We start from the raw sequence: 27443 nt of genomic DNA, 5'->3' as shown, positions 1-27443 counted from the left end.
ACCTATTTATAGTCATTTATACTCATAGTGTGGTCGTAAAGCTTAACAACTCAACCCCATTACATGAAATAAAGATAGAATCTTTGCTATTTCAACAATGTATCTGATTTCCTAATGTCATGCATGCCATATGGTCTCCTCATCACCACAGGTAGAGTCATGGCCATCTTGAGTAAAAAATCACAACGCCGTTCCACTCAACCCTGTTATCAATTTCAAGCATGTTAAATATGTCCTTATAATGTTCAGTTTTGGGCTATTCAGAAAACTGATTAATATAGATCACATTTTCCAGAAAAATAAAAAATCCAAATCGTACTGGTTTTGTGGAATGACTCACATAACTTTCCATATAAGCCACACACACCACTTCCGCCAAGATTTTCCACCATTAGCATTTTGTTCAAAACACATTTGTTTCTACTCCTACAGGTTTCACCCAGAACTCACAAATTTCTACATGTGATAAACACTTACATATTTATATTCCAAACCCAATGGCTATAATTGGGTTCCAGTGTGTGTGTGTGTGTGTGCGCGCGCGCGCGCGTATGTGTGTGTGTGTGTGTGTGTGTGTGTGTGTGTGTGTGTGTGTGTGTGTGTGTGTGTGTGTGTGTGTGTGTTTGTTTGTTTGTGTGTGTGATGACATCTGATGGTTGGCCTACAAAAGAGATTTCCACTGGCAACCATGCATACATTACAGGTAACTACCCCACTCGCTGCAAACTGTCAGAGCGATGCAACTCTAAGTAAGCCTTCTCAAAGCTGACTTCTCTGTGCAATATATTTGAACTTGAAGATGACTATTCACATGCAGTCAGCCTGTATGAGTCTGTAAATGTGAAGAACCAAAGGATAGTTCACTGGATGTTGCTGAAAATGTCACAGAGCTGTTGAATTTACCCTATATATGATATGTGTTATGTAATAACGTTGAACACGTTTTGTACTAGTCCAGAATCTGCCTTTAAATGGTATGTGGTCGGATGTACAATTCTTTTGGTCCTTCTTATGTAATAGCAACGTTGCCTTTCTTTGAATCCATTTCATGCAACACTTGTAATTAGAAAACGTTTTATTGGCACAATAAAGCAAGAATAACCGCATGCATGGCTTCCATGTGGACCTCAATGGCCAGCTATGACATTAGTCATCTATTAGTTATCACCATTTCCTTCTCGGGTGTGTGGCTTTCCATAAAAATGAAAAGATAAGCTAAAACAAAAACAAAAAGGGTATAATGAAATAATGTTCTGCCTATTCTCTCTTTAAATGAAGTTTATTAAACCCATAGCCACATAATTATGTACATATAGATGGCAAGACAACAGTAGCATTAAAGTTATAAAGGTGGGTCAGTGCTCATTATACATTATGGTTATTATACTGATGGTTGGCTTAGCAGAGAACGGTGTTACTTGAGGACAGAAGGAGCTCAAACTCTACCAACACTAAGGTGAACAGATATTCCGTTGATGAGGTAAACCTTCCCATGTGGCGCATTTTACGTTTTGCCAATGGAACAATGGCAAAAGAAAGGCAGGGCAGATAAGGGAAAACCTCTGATAAAAGAGTTGTACAAGTTCATTGTGGACGGTCACATATCATGGCTACGTGGATTCCTGGTAAACGGGACATATTATGTCGACAGTTTACTGTACTATGTGTTCTCAGAAACCAAGTCTGTGTTCCGTTCTATTGAGACATTTGTGTCAAAGGTCATGTCTCACCTAGGCACAGGATCTGACACAAATTTTGACCTGATGGTCAAGATTCAATTTATCCCCTGAGCAAGCACTGAAGCAGACAGGCTCTATTAGCTCAATGGTAAAACTGTCAGCACATTCAGCTACTCTGAGGCCTATCAACCAAGGAACCATCTAGAATCAAATTATTTAATTTTAAGCGAGGCATCACAACAGGCAAATAATCATTGCATTGTATTTGATCACAACAGTGACCCTACAGGTACAGTAGCAGAATGGACCTTCACAGTGATGAGATCACGAGTGGAGGAAACTTTTAGATGTACTCTGAATTGCCAGTACTTTGAGTATAATATTGGTCTATAAATTGTCATTGTATTGTCTAGCTTATTTAGATATATTTGCAATAAAATTGCTTTGATTGTACAACCGACGGCCCAAGAAAGAGTTATAGGCTAAAACATGAGGCGGCGCGGCCTCTTATAGAGCCACCAGGAGGTGGATTTGAAACATTTGGGGTGTGGGTTCTTCCTGCCTGGTGTCCAAGCAAAGTTTCACAGCAAAGTTGGCCCATAAAAGAAAGGGGAAAAAATAAGAATCCATTTACACAGTATACAGTACAATTTCTACACAACATAAGCTGCATTTCTTAAAATCCTGACATGCTCTTCAATATATATATATATATATATATATATATATATATATATATATATATATATATTCAATCATATAAGATTCAATCATATTTAATCTGTTTTGATTATTTTGCCATTGTTCCATACGCAAACCTTAAATCGCACCTGGAATCACAGTACCCATCATCAACATCACATAGGTCACCTCAATGGACTTAATTTAATCCTGCCTGCCTCCAGCCCTCAATTAACATTGTCCTCTGTAAAGCCAGCCATCTGTGACTGCTGACAGCTTTGTGAAAAATTACACCTGCTGTTTTGTATGCCTTTGAGCACATACAGTACCATGTGAACTTATAAGGAAATTATAAAGTCATTTTGGATAATACGATGCAGTCCAAGAAGCACTCTCACCTCCACAAATAACTTCCGCAGCTGCTGGATAAAAAGGACAAGTAGAATGAAAGGAATAATATGTCTTGTCATAAAAGCTCCCAAAATAACCACAGGTCTTCGTCAGGTACAAACATGAAATGGACAATATTGACATATTTTGTCAAAGTCATTTGACTGACATGCATACCTTCTGTAATTATTGTTTACTTTTAATTATTTATTTTACGTTGTTTTTATTTGTTTTGTTTTGTAAAGCGACATTGAGCAGGCCTACTTAGAAAAGCACGATATTGCATAAATATTTGTAATGGCAATATAATGTTATATTCTTGTGTGATTATTGATTTATTATTCATTTTATTATTCATCTCATTCCAGTTTATCTTCATGTGATTCTTTATAAGCTCACATTGTTATGAATATGGCTGAACAGGGTGTCCTGGCAGATACTGGGAGCGGACTGATAAAATGACACCTGCATACTGTTCACATGGGAGTGAGATATGCTTAGCCATAACACTGTATTTAATTGGGCTGTTTGGTTACATCTAGTTGGATTTGTATTTCCTTCCAACTCTGAATTTAGTCTTCAACAACTTTAACATTTTGTCTCCTCCTCCTGAGGTAAACGACATTGGCCACTAAATTCATCTTTATTTATTTTATTATACCTTATATTAATATATCTGTTGTATCAAATTAATATAATAAAGGCATTTTTCCAACAATTTCTAAAAATGATCAAACTCCATGATCTAAACTACAGGTGCACGGGGTCTATAATAGAATAGCAAATCTATACCAAATATTTTATATAGATTTAAAGTTGTGTCAGATATACATAATTCACTGGTCTCAATAATGCCTCCCCCTGGCCAGCCGGGGCGCCTGATGGAGGGGAAAGGAACTGGTTGGAATAACGTGTTCCTTCCACGCGCTACGTCCAAACCAGGGAAATCTCCACTGTCAGGTGAAAAGAAGCAACTTGGACTCCTCATGCATAGAAGGAAGCATGAGGTCAGTCCGTTGTCTCCCCAGGCGTGGCAGAGGGAGAGCAGAGCCCAGGATTACATAGGCAATTAGCACTGGGTGAAAAAATGGGTTACAAAATTGTGGGATAAAAAATTAAGTAAAAAAAAAAAAAAAAAGATATACATAATTCAGGCCTGCCGGCCAGTGCTCCCATTATTATTACACCATAATAATGAACAAAAACATACAGCTGTTGGTATTAATGTTTATTCTCAATGTATGTTCTTATAAAGATATACTCCTTTCAATAATACATTTAATTGATCAAGGATACTTTTATAAATATAAATTTCATGTGATGAACAAAGAAGTAAAAAAGGAAAAAAAAGTTCTAATTAACTTCTGGTTCTCTGAATTGCATTCTTAGGTCCTGCCATGCATTGTTTATTCATTCAGAAGCCATTTGCAGAGCATCTTCCTACTTATGAGACAAAAAGCAACATACTACAAAAAATACAATGATATAACATGATCAACATCATCTTGGTGCAGAGCTATATAAAGGCTACAATTATGATTATAGTTTGTACAGGGAAAAAAACTTTAAATGAAGTATTTCAATACAGTTTCAAACAAAAACATTACTCATGTTTACTGCGTCACAGACCATCAGTGGAGGCAAACTATTCTGTCAGATCACAATATGACATGGATGAAGAGGGCCATGATGGCCGCACTGATCAAGCCAGAGATAGGAACTGTAACAAACCAGGCGATAAAGATATTCCTGAACAGTCGCCAGTCCACTGCCTTCCTGGACCGCAGCCACCCCACTGCCACCACAGACCCGACCTGCATCGAGACATGGCAGCATGTACCGTAAGTCAACATGTGATCACTCCAGCTCACAGAGGTTGTAACAGTCAGCCGCAGTTATTTCATAATACCGGTACATGTTAAGACCTCCTGAACCTATCTATACTATAATTTTGCGAATGTCTGTCTGAGTGAGTGAGTGAGTGAGTGAGTGTCTGTCTGTCTGAAACAGCGTTTCTCCTCGGTGGCTGGAGCAATTGATCTGAAATCGCATCACCATAAGCATATGAACACACCTGACATAACTGTGAAGCCCGTTTGTCACTTTCACAAATCGTATGCTGTATATTAGCATTTTTATGCTGTATCTATATCTATTTAGCCTACAGTACCTTTTGTGACCACACATGTTAAGGGAGGGGCGCTGTTGTTCAGGCCATGCACAATCACACACAAACCCACACACACACACACACACACACGGGGGGGGGGGGGGGGGGGGGGGGGCAGTATCTCTGTAGCCATTAAACGAAACGGGTTTCTTACATTGATGCTCCTACATCATGCAAGCACCAGTTAAAGTTACTTTCCATCCCTCATATACTGTGTGCACAGTGCACATCCCATAACCTACACACTGCACATCATTTTGGAGCTCATATCTTTGAACGGGTAAGGGCTAGTTCAAAATAATTGTATCTATCGGTTTGGGATCGTTTTTAATTAATATGCATGCTTCTTGTACCTTGCAGTGAGTTGTGCTGACAGGAAGTCCAATGTTGGAGGCCACCACCACTGTGAGTGCTGAAGCCAGCTCAATGCTGAATCCACTGGATTGAATAAAACACGGTATTAGTTATAGACATTTTAAGACATTTTAATGTTGCAAAAATAGCTCACAAAAAAAGTTCACAATGTGTCAAAATGTAAATCTATTTTCAGCATACAGCATCATACGACTACAGTAAGAATCTAAATGATATAAGTAGTGATATGATAAAGTAGCATTATGAAATTTGAGGATACTGAATGAACAGACCATAATGATACTGTGTATATGGTATGCAGTACAGTACCTGGAAGGAGTAATTGGTGTGAGGTCTTTGCCCATAGTCTGGATCACTCTCCGACCCCACACCCAGAGCCCGATGCAGATGCCCACTCCACCATACAGAAGCAACCAGATGGGTGTGGGTGAGTTGGACATCACAGAACCACTCTCATATAGCAGCCAGAGAGCCACCAGGGGGCCAATTGCATTGCTGATGGAAAAGAAAGCTTTCATGATATACAGCACAGTAACCCTTGCCCTTCTTATTGCTGGTTGCATGTAATGATGGTGATCTAAGAATTTAAGCAGTTCCAGTTTTATTGGGTCATTCTGGATTACACTGCAAAAATCCTGAGTGTTAATTTAACTCTGAGAGTATAAAAATAGACCTGTATGGAACCAGTGATCTTGCAGTGTAACATTCCAAATGACCCAAAAAACACAAATGTGATTACACGAAATGCACAGAGCAGTGCAGCAATTGGGAATACTATAGCTGCTTTGTACCTGACATCATTCCCTCCATGTGCAAAGGAGCCAAAACATGCAGTGAGTATCTGGAGGAATTGGAACAACAAGGTGACCTCTGGTTGGTCAACCTCCAGCTCATCCTCCTCCAGACCGGGGTCTTGGCCAGCCTCGACTGTTCCGCTCCCATCATTGGCTGGCCCGCCATCGGTCACCGCTGAGCTGTAGCTGCTGTAGCTGTCCACCCTTGACCTCCTCTGCAGCCCGCTGTCGCCGTCCTTGTACCTGGGGTCCCCCTGGATGCCATAGATGGCCATGGTGTAGGAGGTGTAGCTGTTGTTCCTGCGCATGGACTTCTCCTCTGTGTCACTGTCACCAATGCAGTCCCCAACCTTCGCTATGTGGAGCTTGTGAAGCAGGTCTTTGTAAAGCCCAGAGTCCTTGTGTATTGTGTGTGACCGTCCACTGTGGGGATCCGTGATGGTCATGGGGCCAAAAGTGCCATTTAGCGCTATAAGAAATAACATCACATAATTAATGTTCAACATAAACATAAAAAACAACATTCATACACAGTTTAATACACAAATATTGTTTAGATTAAAGGAAAAATGTATCTCACCGTTGCCAATATCTAAGTCTTTTGTGTCCATTTCATTGACATCCAAATCAGCATCTTCTGAACCTCCCAGACTGAAAGCCACCTTCTCACTGTCAGCTGGAGCAGTCTCAGGTCCAGGGTCACTGGGTTTGGATGGCAGCACCTCTTTGGGAGGTTTGGTTGAGTTCTTCTCCATCAGTGGCGTTTCACATGGATTAGCAGCCAGTTTCCCTGTTGTAAAAACTAGTTTAAAGCTCCAGCCACCAAACAGCAAGATGCAGGGGCCAATTTATGTGTGCATGAATATTAACACAGCAAAATCCAGAGAGTCAATTTAACTCCACGCTCAGTTAAATCAACACTTCAGATTTGAATGTGTACACTATTGGTTAGTACAATGACTTGTAGTTACTGCAATGTTACTACAATGACTTGTAAAAACTACAAGTCTACAACTACAAATTCAAGTGAATACTATAATTTGAGAGATGAATTATATTTTCACCTTCAATTGCCAAACACACATTTTGCCAAACAATATTATGATATGCATTTTCACTCACAAACTTAGTACAAATGAATTTCTCCAATAGCATTTTAGAAGGGAAAAAAGTTGTTAACTCACGTTTGATCTTGTTTTTGAGGCGCGGACAGACAATAAACCACACGACCACAGCTGTGACAGCAGCAAAACCCAACGAAATGCACAATGTACCCCACCATGGCATTCTGTCAAAACCCAGCACTAGGTACAGAGAAGAGCAACAACATGAGAGAGTACAACATCTCAGACAAGGGAGAAAAAAAGAACATGTTTCTAATTAATCCATAAACAATATTGTCTGGTGTTTTAAGTAGTATAAAGAAATAAAATAATGCCAACTGTTAAGAAATACAGTCAATATACAGTTAAAGGAGTAGTTCACCCCCAAAATGACTTTTTTTCTATAGATTAGTCACGCCATGGAGACTAGAGTTCAATAATATTTTCAGGTTTTCGTCACATTCCTAAGACAAAAATGTGATAACAATAAATTTACCCCCATTCGTTCCGGATGGGGACCCGTTTCGAAACGTTTCCCCATCCGGAATCAATGGGGGTAAATTTACTCGAATCAAATTGTTGTCTTAGGAATGTGACAAAAAACCAAAAATATTATTGAACTCTACTCTCCATGGCGTGACTAATCAATAGAAAAAAAGTCATTTTGGGGGTGAACTACTCCTTTAAATCCAAAAGGACAGACTGTTTATTCAAGATATCAAGGAACATGTGATGGAACTCCTTTTCTCGTGAGTGAGTCTCGTGAGTGGTGATCACATGACTTGTCGGAGGTTATGCAAAAGGTTTCAACTGTCAGTTCCGAACTTCTTGTATGGCTGCCAGACTGTATCATTGTGCCACAATGTCTCACTCTCTTTATCTACTTTATGCAGAGAGACATTGCAGGGCAGTGATAATTTGGAGTACAGGGTGTCAGTTAAGTACAGTTGTATCTAGTTCATTTTGGCTTTAAATCGAGAACATACAATTGCACAATATATTGTTGTGGTTTTAATTATTCAGAGTAAGACATTATTTTGTTTTAACTGGTTGACTTGGGTTAGAGTGACAGCGTTCCATGACAGGGACAATTTACTTACATTCTTTTTGTGGAACTAATTAAATAAAGATTTATGATTGAAGTCAGTCCATCAGCAAAGGTTTGTGGTCCTTTCCTATGGAGGTGAATCCTGAGAAGTTGACTTAATCCTCAATATTTTACTTACTTACCCATTTTTCCATGTAGACAATGGCATAATAATTACTAACGCAGGGCCAAACGGGTGGTGGGGAATATTAATGGCCAAAGAAAACAGCCATTAACAACATATTTCAGTGAGGCTTCAACAGAGATGGTTGACACTGTATCCAGAATATAAGGGTTCGCTAATTTAAATGAAACCACCTGAATTACTATTTTCAGCTTGAGGAAGCTAGAATGTGGTTTAAATGTGTGAGAGCAAAAATGTGTTGTAGAGAGATCGTTCTCTGTAGATAGGCCTATGTGTGTTTGTGAGAGCAGGGGTTGTAATGGTGTGCATTATTCCTTGACCCATACACACACCGGCCTGCAGCCTTCAGTGAAGGGCCCAGGCCAGTTGACTTCTTGAAAAGTTCAATCCTGCAAATGAAACAAAAAGGAGCGGAAATTGTCCATTTAATGCCCATATTTCTCTCAGTGCATTTTATTTCAATTCATTCAGTTTTATTCTATCATTTTATTTACTTGCTTACTTATTTACTTTTTTCTTTTAAGTGTTTTTTATTAGCGTCTGATTTTCTTTTTTTGGTATCTTATTGTATTTAATAAATACATTTTTATTTAAATAATTTTGTAAGAATGTTTCCCATGTTAACCGGACACTTCTTTTTGACAAACAAATAAGGTCAAGGTTGAAATATTGATGAAATATTTCCTCTTTTTGTCACCTGCTTTTGTCATAAGATGATAGTCATCAACAATAGTGGGAAGAGCACTCCATTGAGTCTGCAGCAACACACTCTATTCAGACTTCATGCCAGTCAAACTCTTGCTCCAGGGCTTTCAATGGCTGCTGTAGTGCAGTTCAGTGAGAGAGTGCTTCCAAAGAATCAGGGGTGTACTAGAGTGTGTGTATGACATACGCCCGTCTTTGTACTCACTTGGTGCTCCTGTGTACATGATGGAGAACAGGTTGATGCCCAGGGTGACAGCATAGAATATAGGAAGAGCTCTGAGGCCATTGGGCACCGGGTCATCCTGTGGAAGTTATGGAGAGTGTTGAGATGTGACTGATCTAATGACCACACATCAACTGAGACCGCACACAGTAGAGAACTCTGTATAATAGATTTCCTGTGGAAATAAGCGTAGTCTTTTCTAGGATCTCCTTTTAGTAGACCTTGTACCAGTGAACTGTACCGTCATGAAACTGTACCTTTTTCTATGCAAACTTCTAATAAAGTCTTCAATCAATCAATCAATCAATATTATTATTATTATTATTATTCTTTCCCCTTACTTTGTTCAGGATGAATTTGCGAACAAAATAGAAGAGAACTCCAGACATGATTCCAGACAGCAGAGGCGAGAGAAACCAGGATGCAACTGTTTGAAAGTGGAAATAATTCACAGAATATTATGTTCAGCTTATAACTCACCCCTATAACTGTATAATGCCCACGTGATATTATAATTTAATGTTGCAAGCCATGGGGAAAAACCAACAGTAATCACCAATGCGGAGCAGCTCCATCCATTTGATCCCCTGGTAACTTCTAGCTACCATGGAGTAGCCGATGGTAGCTCCGACAATACAGTGGGTTCCAGAAATGGGAAGCTTCAGAAATGAAGCCACAAGCTGCCACACAGCAGAACCTGAAGCACAAAAAAGCAACCAGATGTAAGATTCTTTGTAAAGAAAAACAAAACATCTTATTTATACCAATGATCTGTCCAAGTATTTGCTGTCTGAAAGAATGAGACACAAACACATACTTTAATCAAACATTAATTGCGTATGACAAACTCCAATCAGAGGTGCACAACCTTGCTTTAGAGGGAGAACATGGTCGTTTTTTTCACTTCCCCCATCCAATACCGGGGGATTCTGACAATTATAACCATTGGTTAACGTTGCTCAAACAACCAAGGTCTCCGAAGACCAGTATAACACTCACCGAACATGGCACTTATGGATCCAGCCATTAGCACATGTTCAGAGCCGTTGTACATTCTGACGTCGATGATTCCCTGCCGGATGGTCTCGCTGACCTTGGCTCCCAGGAGAATGGAGCCCACCGTCTCAAACACAGTGGCAAGGATGCAGGCCTGGCGCAGCGTCACCACACCGGAGCCCACCGCTGTGCCAAACGAGTTGGCCACGTCATTGGCCCCCACGGAGAAAGCCAGGATAAAGGCTATGATGAAGCCCAGCACTAAGAGCCACATGTAGCTTGACATGTCATTTTGGAAAGCCACCGCCATGGTGGCGGTGTAAGCGATGGTGGCTAAGGTAGTAGTATCCATTGTTAGGCTACTTCTGAAAGAAAATGTCTTGATGCCAATTTCAGGACAGTGATATATGAGGTAGTGTGTGTATAAATTATGCTCTGTCTTTCTAGTAAAAAAACGTAACTTGATTGTGCTATCTAGGTATACAGGGGTTGTCTGAAGTCATCATTAGAAAATGACATGATAGAGAGAGAGTAACTTCATCCATGGTGAGTCAGCCTTTGGTGATAGATGCTGCAAGAAAAGACAAGGCCTAAATTAGTTCAGAGGGAGCTTGAAATAATGAATAGTAATGCATGTTAGTTTATAAATTAACAGGGGCTTTAGGCTTTAGGCCTATATGTCATAATCAATCCAATTTATGTCAGTATATATGATATGATCTTCCAACAACGCATAGAAAATTACCAGCTTTTAAAAAACGATAATCATTCAACAGTCTATCTAGCTCTAAGGTAGCTGAACATTTTAAAGTTAAAATGCAGCTCATGTGCTTCAGTCAGTCACGCCTCATGTCACGCTTCATTTATGGCCAAGACAGAATTCTTGCAACTGTGACTCGCTCACTCGCATCACAGCAACCACACTTGCAAATTAATTCTGCCCTTGTCCCTTTTATGACCATATAGTATATGGAGATCCCTGGTGTCATCATATTAAGCCCATAATATCTGGGAATGCCCATATATGGACATTGTGCCAGTCTGCTGTTTCAGTGAGCTTCGCACCCTTAGGGCGTCTTACTTGTAATAATATCTATCTCACAGTAGATATGTAGCCTTCAATGTAGACAAAAAGTGTGCGTGGGAAATAAATAAAAGCACACAAATGTGTGGAGTCAGCCAATTGCACAATTCTGCATAGCAGAAATGCCGTTTGCATAAAGCCACTTAAAACTTCAAAGAACGAACCATAAAGCCATGCAGAGAGGGCAATTAATTGGCCTATTCAGTCTCGTCTTTGGTCACGAACTCTGTACAAATCTTCTTAGCTTTTGCAATGCACTTGCATAATTGAAAAGTGTTTCATTTTTCTTTTCTTTTATGTTCCAGGCAGGCAGGCAGCCCATGAGGCAGCCATCCGCGCATCAGCAAGAGTACGACGACAAATAGGTAAGTAACAAGTGATGAATGAATGGGAGTCTAAAATAAACTGATAGGCAATGGTGGGAAAAGTAGGCTACTCAAATTAAGTAAATTTGAGTAGCCTACTTTTACCACAATGTAGAAATACTCTAGTAGATGTCTGGAATTCAAAATGTAGCCTACTTAACTTGAATTGAAAATAGCAGATCTACAAGCTTACTAAAGTTGATTAATGTATGTTTTATAATATAATAATTGAATTTGAAAAGAATTAACTAAAGTTTTCAAATGACTAGTGGAATAAAAGCACAATATTTGCCTCTGAGATATAGTGGAGTAGAAGTAAAAGTGCCTCAAAATTTTATTTAAGTACAGTAGGTTACTTCAAGTCAATCTACTTGATTAATGTATGTTTTATAATGTAATAATTGAATTTGAAAAGTAGAAACTAAAGTTTTCAAATGACTGTAGTGGAGTAAAAGCACAATATTTGCCTCTGAGATGTAGTGGAGTAGAAGTAAAAGTACTCAAAATTGTAGTAGTACTTCAAGTCAATCTACTTTACTTTACACCACTGAAAAACTGATAGGCTACTCACTTGCAAGTCCACAGTGAAGGTTTTCTTTCGGTGTGATATGGGTCCCAGACGCCGCTTTCTATCTGAAAAGGAGATAGATAGAGTGGGGGAGAGAGAGATAGACAGTGCACGCCTCTGTGTGCCAAGTTGACAGATGCTTCAGTGGCAGGTGTGCGTAGATCATTCGCTCATAAGGCTGCTGCTTGAAGCCTGTTAGTCTGGAGGTTGGAGCTGTTACACCAGGTTATATATTGCCCGGGTTGGCTGGTAGGAGGAGGGATATGTAAACGCCTCTTCCAGTTTAACCACGAGACCGTTGCTGCCGTTAATATTTAGCTTGTCTAGTGTTGACAGGAAAAATAAAATTACAGTTTTCATTTACGTTCCTCAAACAGAAGAGGATTTTGTCAGCTTGCCCCTGTGACAAGGCCAATCCTAAAAGTGTTCATTTGTTGATGTAGGCCTATCAGTTATGCCACATTTACCTAATTACTCAAAGAAAACTCTCTCTCTCTCTTTCTCTCTCTCTCTCTCTCTCTCTCTCTCTCTCTCTCTCTCTCTCTTCACCCCCCCCTCTCTCTCTCTCTGTCTCTCTACATCCCCCTTCATCTCTCTCTCCTAAACCTAAACCCCTCTCTGTTACTTAGGAATAAACTCAGTACAGTAGCACGACTTATAAAGCACTCATGGAAAACTTTGCATGCAACTATGGAAGCTACAGTTGGAATCTCACATTGGGGTATGAGAACTTGTGGTAACCCATGTGTAGTAGTTGAACAGTATGATACAGGCCTAGTAGGATCCAAAACAGGGTTAATGATCAATCTTCTATCTAATATTAGTTGCTTTGTTACGTGGAAAGTGTTAAGTGTCTGAACACATCAAGTCAGCAGATGTTGCCATGTGCTGAAATGCTACACTGCACCCAAAACTGCTGATGGGTTCCTGTTCATTACTTATTATTTAGTAAAGCTATATGTAGACTACTGTAGTATTGGTGGTGGTGAGATCGAACAGGTTAGCCTTTAAATGGCCCTCCTGGTCTGGAACATGCTGACCTTTCATTTTGATCTGCAGGGCCATATAGAAATGACGCATAGAGCTGTTCTTTTGGATTGAGTGTTATCCCCTGAAAAGTAATGTAAGTAAGGAATGTTAGCATTGTGGTGGAATTCAGATCAATCAATAATCATGAGAAAATGAGGAGACAAGACAATTATATTAGGTGGTGGTGTGGTCAAGTTTATATAACATGATATCATGGACAGAAGTACAGTTTAACACTCTGGGCAGTGGCAAAGTAGTTCTGCCAAGAAGAATGGTCAGACACTAGAGTTATACTGTGTGGCTTCAAGGCCTCTGGAACGAGGCGTACCATAACAAGATAGGCTTTACCAAAACAATAGTTACTGAGGCCTACTGAAGGCCTCTCTACTCCTAACTATCAAGTATTAGTATCATCATACAGACCTAGATATTCATATAATCAATGAATACATGATCTACTCTATAACGTCACACATAATCAATCATGATAACCTCTAATCTACGACAGTATCATATCAAATGTGCTTAGCGGATTTAAAAGGCTCTATTTGAGATAGTATGCTTGTTGGAATGGTCTTTGGTTTGAGGTCATATCTATCCAATGAAATGAAATAAATGTTTGTCCAGGAGTTTTCCTCCGAGGTGGAAAGTCTGATGATGCGAGGTTAGTCTTTTAATGATGACACTGACAGCGTAAGATGGCACAGGCTCCCTATACCACATAAACCATGAATTTTCAATGTGCGTGTGCACCTCAAAATAATATACAATGTTAAGGTTTCACCTCATTCAGACACATTTTTATGCATTCAGAGATGACGAAAAAAGGGGACAGACATAGGCCTTTTCCACTGCCATACCACATACATGGGTAAACATTAACTGAAATTGGCAGACTCACCAAGTGTCATTCCCACATTGCGATCCTTGTCATGATGACTCATGTTCCTGTTCTTACATTTATAAAGATATCTTTGGGGATTTTTGCCTTTATTGATAATACAGTAGGTAGACAGGAAACAGGGAGAGAGAGACAGGGAGTGACATGCAGCAAAGGCTGTCGGAATCGGGACTCGAACCCACAGAGCCTATGTGGTATGTGCCTGGACCGCTAGGCCAGCGGGCATCCCATGTTTCTACATTTAGACGAATCTAACGGGTACAGTACTTAAAGTTGTGTTAATATAATTGATCCTCACTAATGCTCATGATAATATAGTAGGTAACTGGAATGCTCGCCTTAAAACAGCGGTTCTTGCATTCTTCTATTTGTTTTATTGAGGGAAAGGTTAGAAATAAGTTTAGGGTTATGCATAGTTACTTTCTATCCCTAGAAAGTTAGTGTGCGATAATGGAAGCCATTGTTCTCTTGTTAATGAAAAATGAATACCGGCCAATTTAAAAATGTGAATTTCCTTTGGGGTGTATGTAGCTTAGTGGGTAGCTTAATGGTAATCAGATGGTCTTCTCCTGGCCCTCAAGTGTATCCCTGAGGGGTGTAGTGCACTTCTAAAAACAGAATTACGGGTTTGGTCGATTAATTAACCACTTGAACCCTTAGCATCCATATTCTGGGAGAACATTAGCCAAAATAGCCAATCTACAATTTTGCCAGTGTGACACGTTGTAAGCTTTTGGCAAAGAGCTTTGGTGTTGTAGAAGAAAATAACAGTATAGATAGATGAACTCCCCCACTTCTAAAAGTAGCACTACATCTGTCACACACACACACACACACACACACACACACACACACACACACACACACACACACGCACACACACACGCACGCACGCACGCACGCACGCACGCACGCACACACACTCCCTGTGAACACATTTCGCAAGATTTACTTGTTATACGCTACTGGTAACAGGAAAGGTAGTGCCCACTTACGTATGCCTGTAGCCCAACTTTGAGCATTTAGGCCATGAACAAGTGCTCTCCAGGCATCCCAGTCCTGGGCCATCAGCTGCAGCAGCACCGCTCACTTCACTTCAGGCCAGTCTTACTCTGCCTTGCTGTGACAAAGACAGAAAGAAAGAAAGAAGTTTGATTGTGACTATGAACTATTTTTTTACTGTTAGCACCTTGCTCCTGTTCTGAATCTGAGGAATGACATGTCATTCAGCCCACCTATAGACCTTTTTCCAGAGTGCTGCTGTGTAGCTGTGGTGGCAAACTGCCGCACACACACATACTGTAGGTTCCGCTTGACACTGCAGTTATGGTTGCTGCTCTGAGAAATCGGTCTATATGTGGATGAATGACAATAAACTCACATAACTTTAACTCGAACAGTTAGAAATGTTTTGTCTCTATGTGAGTAATTGTTTCAAACATAATTGGACTACATTCTAATTGCTAATAAATCCTGACAGGAGACTATTTCTCAGGCACAAGACTTATAGTATATTATAGTTATAATTGTACATTATAACTATAATAACTATAACTATAACTACTAAAAAGGATGTATCGGGTGTATCCTTTTAGTTGACCTTCATGAAACGGTAACATGATATTGGTTCGACCTCCCTTTGGTCCGACCACCTAAACCTAACCTTAACCCTATAACCTCAGTAAAACTAACGCTGGTGAATGCTAACCGGGTGAAATGCTAACCTGCCGACACTGGTGAATGCTAACCTGGTGAAATGCTAACCTGCCGACGCATCTTAACCTGGTCGGACCAGAGGGAGGTCTAACCAATGCTCAGTCCCCCATGAAACAGTACCTTTTCCTATGCAAATAAAATAATAAATAAAATCTTCAATCAATCAATCAATACTATTTTGCGTCATATTCAATCAGACAAACATATCAAGTAGGTAATAGGTTAGTATGAGACACTTACAGTAAGTTGTGGCCATGCAAAAGTGTCTCTGGAAGGTCTTTGAAAAAAAAAACAGTATGGTACTATAATAGAAAGCACTGGAGTAAATAGAAACCACTGTTTAGAGTAGCCTGTGTTGTGGAAAACCATTATCCCCTTTGACACACATTCAAGTCACAATCATCCCATGTAATCATCTACTTTTAGAGAGATTAGAGGATGTATTTTTGTTAAATGTCAAATCTTCTGTTTTGTTTATAGTTGAATATAGATGTTGATCTGTTTATTTACAGTCCAGGTATAGCATAGAAAAGTTCCCAGAAAGCTTGACCAATTTTGTGTTGTAATGCCCACCTAATTACTACTCCTAGACTAAAAGTGAGATAAATGTTGTTTTCCCTTAATACACCTACTTTTGAAGAATAAAGTGCTTTGTGTTCTTTCGGAAGCATGAGAAAATGTTTTTTCTAACATTCACATAAGCTGGTGTTTTAGACACAGCTGTGCAAAACCTCACAACTCACTTGCACATATTGGGCTACAGCGCCCCCTGCTGTGATTGACAGAATTGAGTCGCTCTCTGGAACATAAAGACAACACTAAGCCCATCTGTTTGCAAAGATATCAAGTTTTCAAAACTATAAGTAACACTCTGATATTTTACATGAGAGTTACAGATCTTTATTGTGATTTATTTGACATATAGAGCAGTTAGGTCAGGTGTTGAATAATTTGATTTGATTTTAAAGGAGTAGTTCACCCCCAAAATGACTTTTTTTCTATTGATTACTCATGCCATGTTCAATAATATTTTTAGTTTTTTGTCGCATTCCTAAGACAATAATTTGATTACAATAAATGTACCCCCATTGATTCCGGATGATGACCCAAATGCATTTGGGTCCCCATCTGGAATCAATGGGGGTAAATTTACTCAAATACATTATAGGAATGCGCCAAATACTAAAAAATATTATTGAACTCAAGTCTCCATGAAACATTTTCATTTTGGGGGTGAACTACTCCCTTTGATTTGACCAAAACTCCTGTACAGGAATTCATAGCAGCACTTTCTTTCTTCTATAATCACATGCATTAAGCTTGAAGGTAAATCATGAAATGTGCAAGCCATTCTCATGTATTCCCTCTGCCTCACCAAAAATAACAACATGCAATTCAAAACAGCAATCCTGTTTCTCATTCATCATGCAACGTGCAATAACCACTTTCAGTGTTTATTTTTATTGGGACTTGATAGAATTGGTGGCAGATTTTATGGTAGTCGGAGGCCTAAGGGATTTTTTGCGCTAATCAGTCTAAAAGCGCCAAATTTTGCACAGATGTAGCCCAGGGCTTGCTCTAATGATTCAGCTAGGGCGCCCGAGTCGGCGACCTTCGGGGTCGCCACAGCGGCCAAATCAAGTTTTTTTCTGGGCATTTAAGTAGGATGTGAAGGGTCTAGCTATAGGGGTTTGTCATGATGCTGAATCCATTGCAAGCATTTGTTTTGCACAAAAAACATTCCTTGGGCTACAAATGGCCGCAGAAAACGCCCTCAAAACTGTGAAAAGTGATGACTCATCACTTTTCATCACTAAACCATCATGTTCTGGGGCCATTTGTAGCCCAAGGAATGTTTTTTGTGCAAAGCAAATGCTTGCAATGGATTCAGCATCATGACAAACCCAAAGTTAGACCCCTCTGGGTATTTTCCTCCTGTATAGAAAGTCGATGGGAACCCAACTTGATTTGGCCACTGTGGCGACCCCGAAGGTCGCCGACTCGGGGGCCCTAGCTAAATCATTAGAGCAAGCCCTGGGCTACATCTGTGGAAAATTTGGCACTACTAGACTGATTAGCACGAAATTTCCATTCTATCTCCCCAAGGCCCCCGACTATGGGAAGTCTGGTCACTATCAAGCTTGAGGACACCATTCAAAGTAATAGGGCGACAGAAAAGAACAGGGAGGATGGCTGCATCCATTGAGTTCAATGGAGAAGTGGCGCCATGTTCTATTCAATATAGGGAGGAGCCCAGGAGAAGACTGGGCAGTATAGGCACTACTTGGAAATATTTGAAGGAATTACACTAACTCATTTTCTTAGTAACGCATCCCACATTTCACCCATATTTTTCTAATTAGGTCACTTAATCGCCTTGCAATATTTGCATTCTGTGTGGATGTAAAAAGCCTGGGTTTCCGAGGCTAGTGTGGATGTGACTCAAGAATGCACATTTCTCAGTGCCGACTTCCTTTTACTAGTGCCCAGTCTCCTCATGTGTCCACTCTTAGTGCTCAGTTTACCTGTGTGGCCCCTTTGTTTTAGTCCCAGTTTCTCCTGGGTCCACTTTGCTGTTTTGGTGCCCACTTGTCCTGTATTCAAACCATTTTAAACTGACATCACTCCCTGTAAACACTTTACCTAAGGGCCTCTAGATGGCATCAAATGCCCCTGTTCAGGTTACACCATTCCCAAGGAATGTATACAGCAAGTGGAAATACCAGTTTCAGCACTGCACAAGAAAATAATCAGCAATATTCACCCACATTATAAAACATTCGACTATGTTGTCCTCGCGGATCTTCTGCCACAGCTGATGTTGTCTTTAACTGCTTAATGTGCCCTACATGTTGATGAGATGTGCATTGTCAGTGAGTTGAGGCTGAAGCCTCAACTCTAACAACTAAATGATCTAGTCAATGCCAATGTTGATTTTGTACTGTAGAGACGACTAACAGCAAAAAAAATCGTTCTGTGAGATCCAAAACTTTTCGTAAGTTGTTAAAGTTGTTAGGACTTTCAGGTTATTTCCCAGGGCAATGAGGACATACTGACGTATTGATATCATGATTTCAAAGGCCTTGCCTCTGGAAAATGTTTAGACACCAACTATCATTTTTAAAGTTAGGCAAGATAGAACATGCAAATAAGCAAGCAAAGAGCACAATCGGTTCTCATGCTCAGGCCTATATTAGCCCTACCCTTACCTCCCCGCTTCCCTCCCTCCTACCCCTTGCCAAACAGGATCTGTAGGATCGCACATAGTCCTTTTCTCAGGAGACAGGAATGTCAAAGCAGAAGCCCTGGTGCCTGCTGGGACATGTACTCCACATTCCCTGAGTCCTCCAGCGGGGGAAAAAAACTCCAGCAGAGTTGCTCACCTTTCCTTCATTTACGATGAGTCTCTGCGTGTTCGTCTGTCCATGTCATGTAGACGTGGGTGCCGGATGTGTAGCCGACACACTCTTGACTCACTGCTAGAATTAGTTTGTCTGGAAAAACTACCCTGCCCCTTTGCCAGACAGGTGTCCATATGAGCTCATGATTTTTATGTGTGAGCGGCACTTTGTTTATTTTGACTACGTGACCTACTACAACCACAGTGAGCTACTTGTCTGGTTGTCTGGAAAGTGATTTCTTCATAAATGTAAATGGCAATGCAAAATTGTGTGGGTCTAACCAAAAGTACATTGCATTTTGTAATCTATAGTTAAAACATGTCAAAGTATAAATGACAACATACAATGATTGTTTGACAGTGGCAAAGACAATCTTTAATGATATCAGTTCAAATTCAGAGCTTTCATAAAGGTTTTCAGTAAGTCTTTGCAGTTTATCAGCACACTATAGAGCAGATAGGCTATCCATTTAGACTGGATTTGAATTAGCTGCATTACAATATAAATATAGTACAATGATACGGTGGCTTTCGCTCTGCATGAAATGAATGACACAAAAATTAAGAAATGTAAAGGATCATTTGGTCCATTTTTCTGATCATCCCATATAACCATTGGTTTCAGGTATATACAAACACTACTGACAAGCAGAGTATAGAAATGAAACAAAACAAACATCCCAAGGAAATGCTACATTTAGTGACTCTCATACAATGAAATGCCATAACCGGTCCAGTTCAACAGCATAGTCAAGAGTCCTGCATCTATTAGACCAGTGATTCTCAAACGTTCAAATATCAATCTCTCCCCTTAACTCTGACATTGTACAAATGGAACCAAATGAACCCTGATGGGTTCATTTGGTTCCATTTGTACACTGTCAGAGTTACAGACTTGTATGGGTCAATTTAGACCCCCCTAAAGGAACCCACAGAGTCTCTGGAATCCACTTTGAGAACCACTGTATTAGACCGACATCTCCGTTGTTTTCTTGGCACTTTCACTTTTCCTCGAAAAGCAGTCGCACTCAGTGAAATGTTAAAAAGTCACAAAGTCTGTTTTTACCCCACTCGGCTGGGGTAGGGGATGAACGGTCATCTCGGCTTTAATTGATTGACCAGCGACTTGAGGTTGGCGTTGAAGTGCTGGAGGACTCTTTATGGGTTTGGTTTGGGCTGTGGCTGTAGCTAGGAGGAGAGTGAGTAACGCTCGGACTGCTGGGTGGCGTGGAGGTGGACGAGGAGCAGGAGGACGACTTAGATTTAATCTGCAGCCATTTGTCTCCCAAGGCCTTAGCAAAGTGGTCGTCCACGGACACACTGATGGACAGCTGCTGGGAGCTGCTGGCTCTCTGGTAACTCGCCCCGAGGCTCCTCTGGAAGTGCTCGTCGACCACATGGTCATAGTTGCTCTTTGGAATCACTGGGGGGGAAACAAGGGATCCATGACAAAAGTCAATATAGGCCTTGGTGACAAGGCGGGTCAGTGAAACCATAGACGTTGTGTGTAATCACCATTCACCAATGCTATGTACGATGCATGATTGCACAGTGAAATACTCAGTGATAGTTTAACCCAGTGGTTCTCAAAGTGGATTACATGGACTCTGTGGGTTCCTTTAGACCCACAGAGTCCCTGAAATCCACTTTGAGAATTAAATGGACCCATACAAGTCTGTAACTCTGACAGCCTACAAATGGAACCAAATGAACCCGGCAGGGTTCATTTGGTTCCATTTGTAGGCTGTCAGAGTTAAGGGTAGACCTTAAAATTTGAAACACTGGTTTAACCAGTTGTAACTGTGAATGTACACGACAAATGTACATTACATTTGTACACTCTCACAGCTAAATGAACACTGAGGCAGTTACAGAGTTCTGTTAATATTCATTGAGGAATTAGTTCATTGATAGACTATAGACTATTTAATAACACTGACCTGATGAGTGGCTGCTGCTGACCTCACATCTGGAGGCAGGGTTTCTTATTGAGGAGACGCAGGTAATCACAGAGGGGCGCATCTAAAAAACAAGGTTGATTTGATTGATCAGACAGGCATGAATATAAGAAACAAACAAACAACATTATTGTTTGACTTCTATGTTTTTATTTCTATATCCTGCCTAATGCCTACAGGCTTTTAGTGTATATACTGATTTACACTTTCAAGCCATTCTTCAAATATTTATTATAATTCACTACAGACTGAATCCATATACTATCCATAATATTGTACAGAGTGACTGTTGTTGTTGTAAAGTTCAGTTTCAAAACTGATTAAACAGGTTGGTTCTGCTAATGAGCATCTGATCACTCCCACTGTGTTGGCAATAAACAGGTCACAGAGAGAGTCGTTTGTTTGCTCTTGCTGAAGACATTCTTCCCACCATTGCTCACATTTTCTGCCAGAATCCGGCTGGATTGCATAGCTTGGGCAAGCAAGGACCTGTCTGCAGCTATTGGGAATAGAATGTCGGAGCGGTTGGATTCACCATCTAACACAGATGGGAGAGATACAGATGCTCTGGCTGCCTGGAGCTACACGGAGATTACAGAGACAAGTACAATACAGCACCCACCTTTCCTGGGGTTTCAAAGACCCAGTTATGCTTAATCCCTTACAGAACCACATTCTCTCGAAGGCATGAACAGCCGTTTATAATTGCTCCTGTCAAGAATTTACCTGGATTTGACTGGCAGGGATGCTGTTGGTCTTCTCCGCTGCGTTCGCTGGTTCCTTTCTGGGTTTCTTAATGAGGTCAAGAGGTTCATCCATGACTGGTGCATAGTACATGTGGCTGGGCAGGGGGCTGGTGGGGCTGGGCGTAGGGCTCCAGGTGGACGTGGGGCTCTGTGGAACGCTGAACGCGGCCGGTGCTGGTGCTGGCGTTGACCTCTGGAGGGCTCTGCCCCTGCTTCTGCTCAGTGCCCTCTCTCGCCTGGAACACAAACAATCATTTTAAGTCCCCCAAATTCTATAGACGTGGTACCTTTAGTCATACAAGAAATATATAAATATTTCAACTTTTTCATAATAGCAATTCGGTTTGTTCAGGATTATGAACCAAATAGAAATAGAACAAAATAAATAAATAAACAAACAAACAAACAGAACAGGTTTCACCCACCTTTCCTCCAAGGTGAGGGCTCTGTCGTGGCTGCGCTTGCGTTTGATGGGGTACGCGGTTGGGACTCGCACCCGCTCATTAGTCATATGTCTGTATCTGTCTTCACTTCTGAGGTTGGGCTGACCTAGGGAAAGAGTCACAAAGTTAGAATGTTTTTTTTTTTTTAAAGCATGTTACATTTACACTGAATGGAAGAAGTTGGGTAAAATGGCTGGCGGCCAAATAGGCCTACTGGTGCAGCTGAGGCCAGCTAAACCATATGTTGGGGCCAATCTGCTATCTGTTTTTATCCATGACATTTACCTACATGACTACTGTTCGTGGGAAAACGTTCTGTCACCGTTAATTGTAAACTCCGTTAAGTGGTGAAACTAGAACAACCTGATTGGTGAGTATTACAACACTACACAGCTGATTCACTGTAACGGTAAAGGTTGTTATTCTACATAGTGTCAGTGTTCACACATGCATAGTGAAGTGAGCGTGCGTGATGATCATCTGATTCGATACAATGGGGTCTGAAATAAAAGTGTGTCAGCTGTTTCTTCATTTGCATGTGTTTTTGAGAGAAGGCAAGACGAATACGAATAAGTTCAATCCTAACAATGACACACGATAGCAGGTGATAATGTCCTTCATGTTTTATAATGGGGCATAAAGGTCTATGAAAGGGTATTTAAATGCAGTAAACTAGCATAGTGTGAGGTCTATGCATGTATTCAATCCCATGTCAAACAAACTGGGATTTATCTAAACTCCATACATGTTATTTGCTACAACTGATTCAAGATCTGTCCACTGGCTAATGGCTAACTGTTGAACACTTAAGTGTAGGATGCATCATAACAGCCATGTTAAGTACTTAATACTATGGGAAAATGTAATAGAAACACAGATGTTTCTGGTTGTATTGTGTATGCAAACTACAGATTTCTCCAATAATGTGAGGGTGAAAAACACACACCAGGATATCATATACTAGCAATGGTTAATTCTTCTCAACTATATTCATGTTAACCTCACTCTGCATAAAATAAAATGCATTCTCTCACCCATGCTATGATCAAACTAAAACAGTGAGTGAATGTCTATTTGCATTGTAATGTACTGATTAGCACACAGCGTCAATGCATCCTATTTCACATTTCTTTGAATCCACATTCTCTATGGGCCAAACACTACAGTGCTTATGACCTGTTCCCTCACACACAGTACCATTGTGGAGGGGGCAGGTAAACCACACCTATGCTGATTTTCTAATGCCTCGGGCATGGTAATTTTTTCCCCCATTAGCAGAGGGAACATGTGGCCATGCCCTCTACTCTATGGCTTTTTAGCATAATTATCTTTACGCATATACAAGCAAAAATGTAGCAAGCTGAATGAGTTTTAAAAACACAAGGACCTCACGAAAAACATTAATGAATGCTTTTACTGATTTGTTTTAAAGAAAAGCTATAAACTGTTTCTTTCTGGATTGCAAATGTGTAGAAATATTAGAGAAAGCACACCGTACAGTTGTTCCAATTCAACTTAATGGTGTGTGCTGTGTGATTAGATCTTTATGTTTAATTGTAAACAATTGTCATAATCCTATTTGAGTTTCATATACAAAAAGCATGTAACATGTACATGAAAATGTTTTACTCAAACCCAAGTTACAGTGTCTCATTATTATAAATATTTATATTACGTTGGGATTGCAGGGCCAGATATACATTAACCATTAGCACACATTTGACAGAAATATACTGTCACGTTAGATCCTTTCATCAAGGTTATACAGGTCTTGCTGTGGTTAAGTTAAACAAGTAAAAGTAAAAAGACAAATAATGATACATACCTTCCAAAATGTAGACTTTGAAGCCACTGCTCATCCGAGTTATGTAGTGAAAGTTTGCCACAGCCATGGCTCCGTGTGTATGAGAATAAAGTCAAGTACAGAGAAACACCTTCGTTCACTGCTGTGGCTTTCAGGAGTAACAGGACACAATGAGCCTCAGTTATGGACTGCACTAGTGGGAAGGTAATGAGATGCTGGGTCTGAGAGCTCAGCCAGGTAACGTATCAGGTATAAAGGTGCTGTGGCTTCCTTGTGAGTCTTTCCCTGCTGCGATCAGATTGGCTGCTCTCGGACCAATCAAAAGCTCCCCCTTTCATCCGTGTTGTTGTTATTATGCTGCAGGCAGACAGTGATCACAGGTACTTCAAGAGGTAGGACTAGGAACTGCCTAGTTCAGCCTATTCATAAATGTTGTAGTGCCACCATAACAGTGGCTTTATGGCTTGACCAATATTTGCCAAAGTTAGAGTGTCATTGGCATCTTTGTGGTCTGTAAATTGTTGTAATTTTTGCTGGTTTAAAATGCTGTTTGTTTATGTTGTTTTTAGGATGTTGTACAGCACTTTCAACCTGGTTGTTTTTAAATGTTCTTTATAAATACATTTGACTTGACTTTGTGTAATTTAATACAATTTACTAAAAACAACAACTCCAGCACAGTAAAATCCTGACTCTGGCAGTGCAAAAAAAGTCGACCCACACTGAGGATGTTACCGTTTGATCAGAATTCACCTTGTTCCTAAACTTTGAAGATTTATCCTTGAACTACAGAGAAATTTAAGTGTGCCTTTTGTCTCCCTCCAGGGGAGTCAGCACCTGTCCCCTGCCCCTCCTTCCCAACTAATCTACAATCTCACCAAACTGCATTTTTTCGAGCACTTAGCCCACCGGAGCTCCAGTCATTCCACTGACCTGCCTCTACACGCACACAGCTGTACTGTGAGCCAGCCTCATCAGTAATCCAAAGGCTTTTGTTGATAGCCAGACAAAGAGTCCTAAGTCCTGAAAATGCCGCAGCCATGAGAACAATCTTGCCTGAGCATGCTGAGGAGGACTCTGGACACACACACACACACACACACACACACACACACACACACACACACACACACACACACACACACACACACACACACACACACACACACACACACACACACACACACACACACAGGTGGGAGGAACATAGGCCTACAGATTGATGATGTTGAATCTGTGATTAACAAATCTGTGATTAAAGCATCTTTATAAACACATCTGCTATAAAGACGCACACAAACACTACCTCAATACTGCTTAAAATTTGATGTCAGTCCCTTTGCAGTCCGTTTCGGATTCGTTATGCCTATATTCCAATAACAACTGTGAGATATAATTTAGCTATGAGGAAAAACTGGTGTAGCCCTGGCACAGCATAAGAAAATAAAGATCTGGCTGTGCATACAAGCATGAAAGCATGCTGCACCTACAGTAGTCTTGGACCAATTACACAGAGTCAAGCTCAGCAGTGCCTCCTTGGGGCACATATTGCACTGGCAAGCTTGACATTGATAACATGAGTTTTCAGTTCAGTTTATTTTCAGCTTTGGACAAAAAAACAATTTGTATACCGTGTATATATACAACAGTGCAATTTATGATGATGAACAATGAACACCAAGGTGCAATTGTACAGGAGGTGGACATGACCACCTCCTGTACCATCAATATTGTACCAAATTGCAGTGTTGACACATAGAGATTCCAAGATGCCAAAAAAGGGGACAGGGAGAAGCATAATGCTTATCGAGCCCTACCCCTAACTTAGATTGTATCGATAGATTAAATCATAACAGTGTTTTCAGCGCACTCCAGTGATTAGTTTATGGTCGCAAGTTACTATGAAAAGCTCCACCGGCTGTCTGTCTGTCTGTCTGTCTGTCTGTCCGTCCGTCCATCACGTCACACTTTTGCCCTACTCTTATCTCCGGCACCGTTGCCCCTATCCATGCCAAACTTTGCACACACACACACTCCTTGGATGGCAACTCACAACCTCCACCCCTCATTTCTCACATGGCCCTCTTCTAGCGCCACCATGACGCAGATTTTTGCTAAACACATTTTTGGACACTGCTCCTACAGATTTTGGCCTAAAATTATGCAAAGCAGTACACAGTATCTCTAAAGTCATGTCATCAACATGGATCTGTCCCATTTCCCATATTCCCTCCTGATTGGCTACGATTGCCTTCTAAGGTTTGTGTATGCGAACTGACGGTCGCTTATCTCCTGATTAGGGAGTCTTACTGGTAATACCTCAATCCTTTGTTGCAAAAGACAAAATCTAATTTGGACTATTTTCTGAACCTTATGTTAAAAAAGTATCCAATGAATCACAGATTCAAATCACTGTCTAGTGTCTAGCTTCTCCTCTAAGCTGTGACCGTCCTTCAATATTTTTTCTTTTTTAAATAAATCAGGGGTCCAAAGCGAATCAAAGGGTTAGTAGATTCTCTGTATTACATTCATATGATATGCTTCCTCAATGACATGTACTATATCAACCAAGAAAGGCATTTTGTCTCCCCAAAATGTTTAATCTGGTGAAACTTTAGTGAAGCATTGGCAAGCTAATAATAATAATAATAATAATATATCATTATTATTATTATGGGGAAAGAAATACCATACCTGAGGCATTAGAAAATCAGCATATTTGTACTTTACCTGCCCCCCTCCACAATGTATACTGTGTGTGAGCGAACAGGTAGTGTTTGTCCCATAAAGAATGTGGATTCAATGAGTAGGCCTACTGTGAAATAGGATGCATAGACGCTGTGTGCTAATCAGTACATTACAATGCAAATAGACATTCACTGATTGTTTTAGTTTGAACATACAGTAGCTGGAGGAGAGAAAGCATTTTATTTTATGCATTGTGAGGGTTAATATGAAAACAGCTGAGAAGCATTGATTATTTACAACATTTTGGGCAATAAATGGGCAATAAAGACATTTACATTTATGACTATTGGACCAAATAATGTCTAACAAAGAATGTTAGTGGGGGGTCCTTGA

At 40.4% G+C, this 27443-nt stretch overlaps 2 protein-coding genes across 2 annotated transcripts; both read right to left on the bottom strand.

Annotated features, from left to right (window-relative positions):
- Positions 1-4151: 4151 nt before the first annotated feature.
- slc20a1a (solute carrier family 20 member 1a) lies at positions 4152-12544 on the bottom strand. Its single transcript, XM_080737860.1, has 11 exons — positions 12369-12544; positions 10352-10919; positions 9909-10049; positions 9694-9779; positions 9335-9431; positions 7274-7393; positions 6670-6879; positions 6087-6558; positions 5605-5790; positions 5274-5358; positions 4152-4564 (listed from the first exon to the last, which is right to left on the bottom strand). Exons 2-11 carry the CDS (start codon positions 10698-10700, stop codon positions 4409-4411), a joined length of 1902 nt encoding a protein of 633 aa, XP_080593986.1. The 5' UTR covers positions 10701-10919; positions 12369-12544; the 3' UTR covers positions 4152-4408.
- A 7973-nt stretch (positions 12545-20517) lies between these two features.
- Positions 20518-24450, bottom strand: vgll4l (vestigial like 4 like; the record flags this gene model as incomplete). The annotated part of the gene is made up of 5 exons (XM_080739389.1): positions 20518-20834; positions 21352-21433; positions 22096-22351; positions 22541-22664; positions 24384-24450. 5 exons carry the CDS (start codon positions 24448-24450, stop codon positions 20518-20520), a joined length of 846 nt encoding a protein of 281 aa, XP_080595515.1.
- Between the last annotated feature and the right edge of the window lie 2993 nt (positions 24451-27443).

This window comes from Nannobrachium achirus (assembly GCF_963921795.1).
Source record: "Nannobrachium achirus genome assembly, chromosome: 12".
Classification (NCBI taxonomy): domain Eukaryota; kingdom Metazoa; phylum Chordata; class Actinopteri; order Myctophiformes; family Myctophidae; genus Nannobrachium; species Nannobrachium achirus.
Note: the sequence above shows the minus strand (reverse complement) of the source record. Positions and strands in the feature narration are given on the sequence as shown.

Bases quoted from the DNA above. Each gene is read 5' to 3' on its own strand.
- slc20a1a (XM_080737860.1), bottom strand. From the start codon at position 10,700: ATGGATACTACTACCTTAGCCACCATCGCTTACACCGCCACCATGGCG. The intron at 6,880-7,273 runs GTGAGTTAACAA...TTTTTACAACAG, and splicing joins CCTCAAAAACAAGATCAAAC to GGAAACTGGCTGCTAATCCA. The intron at 5,791-6,086 runs GTACAAAGCAGC...CTTTTCCATCAG, and splicing joins CATGGAGGGAATGATGTCAG to CAATGCAATTGGCCCCCTGG.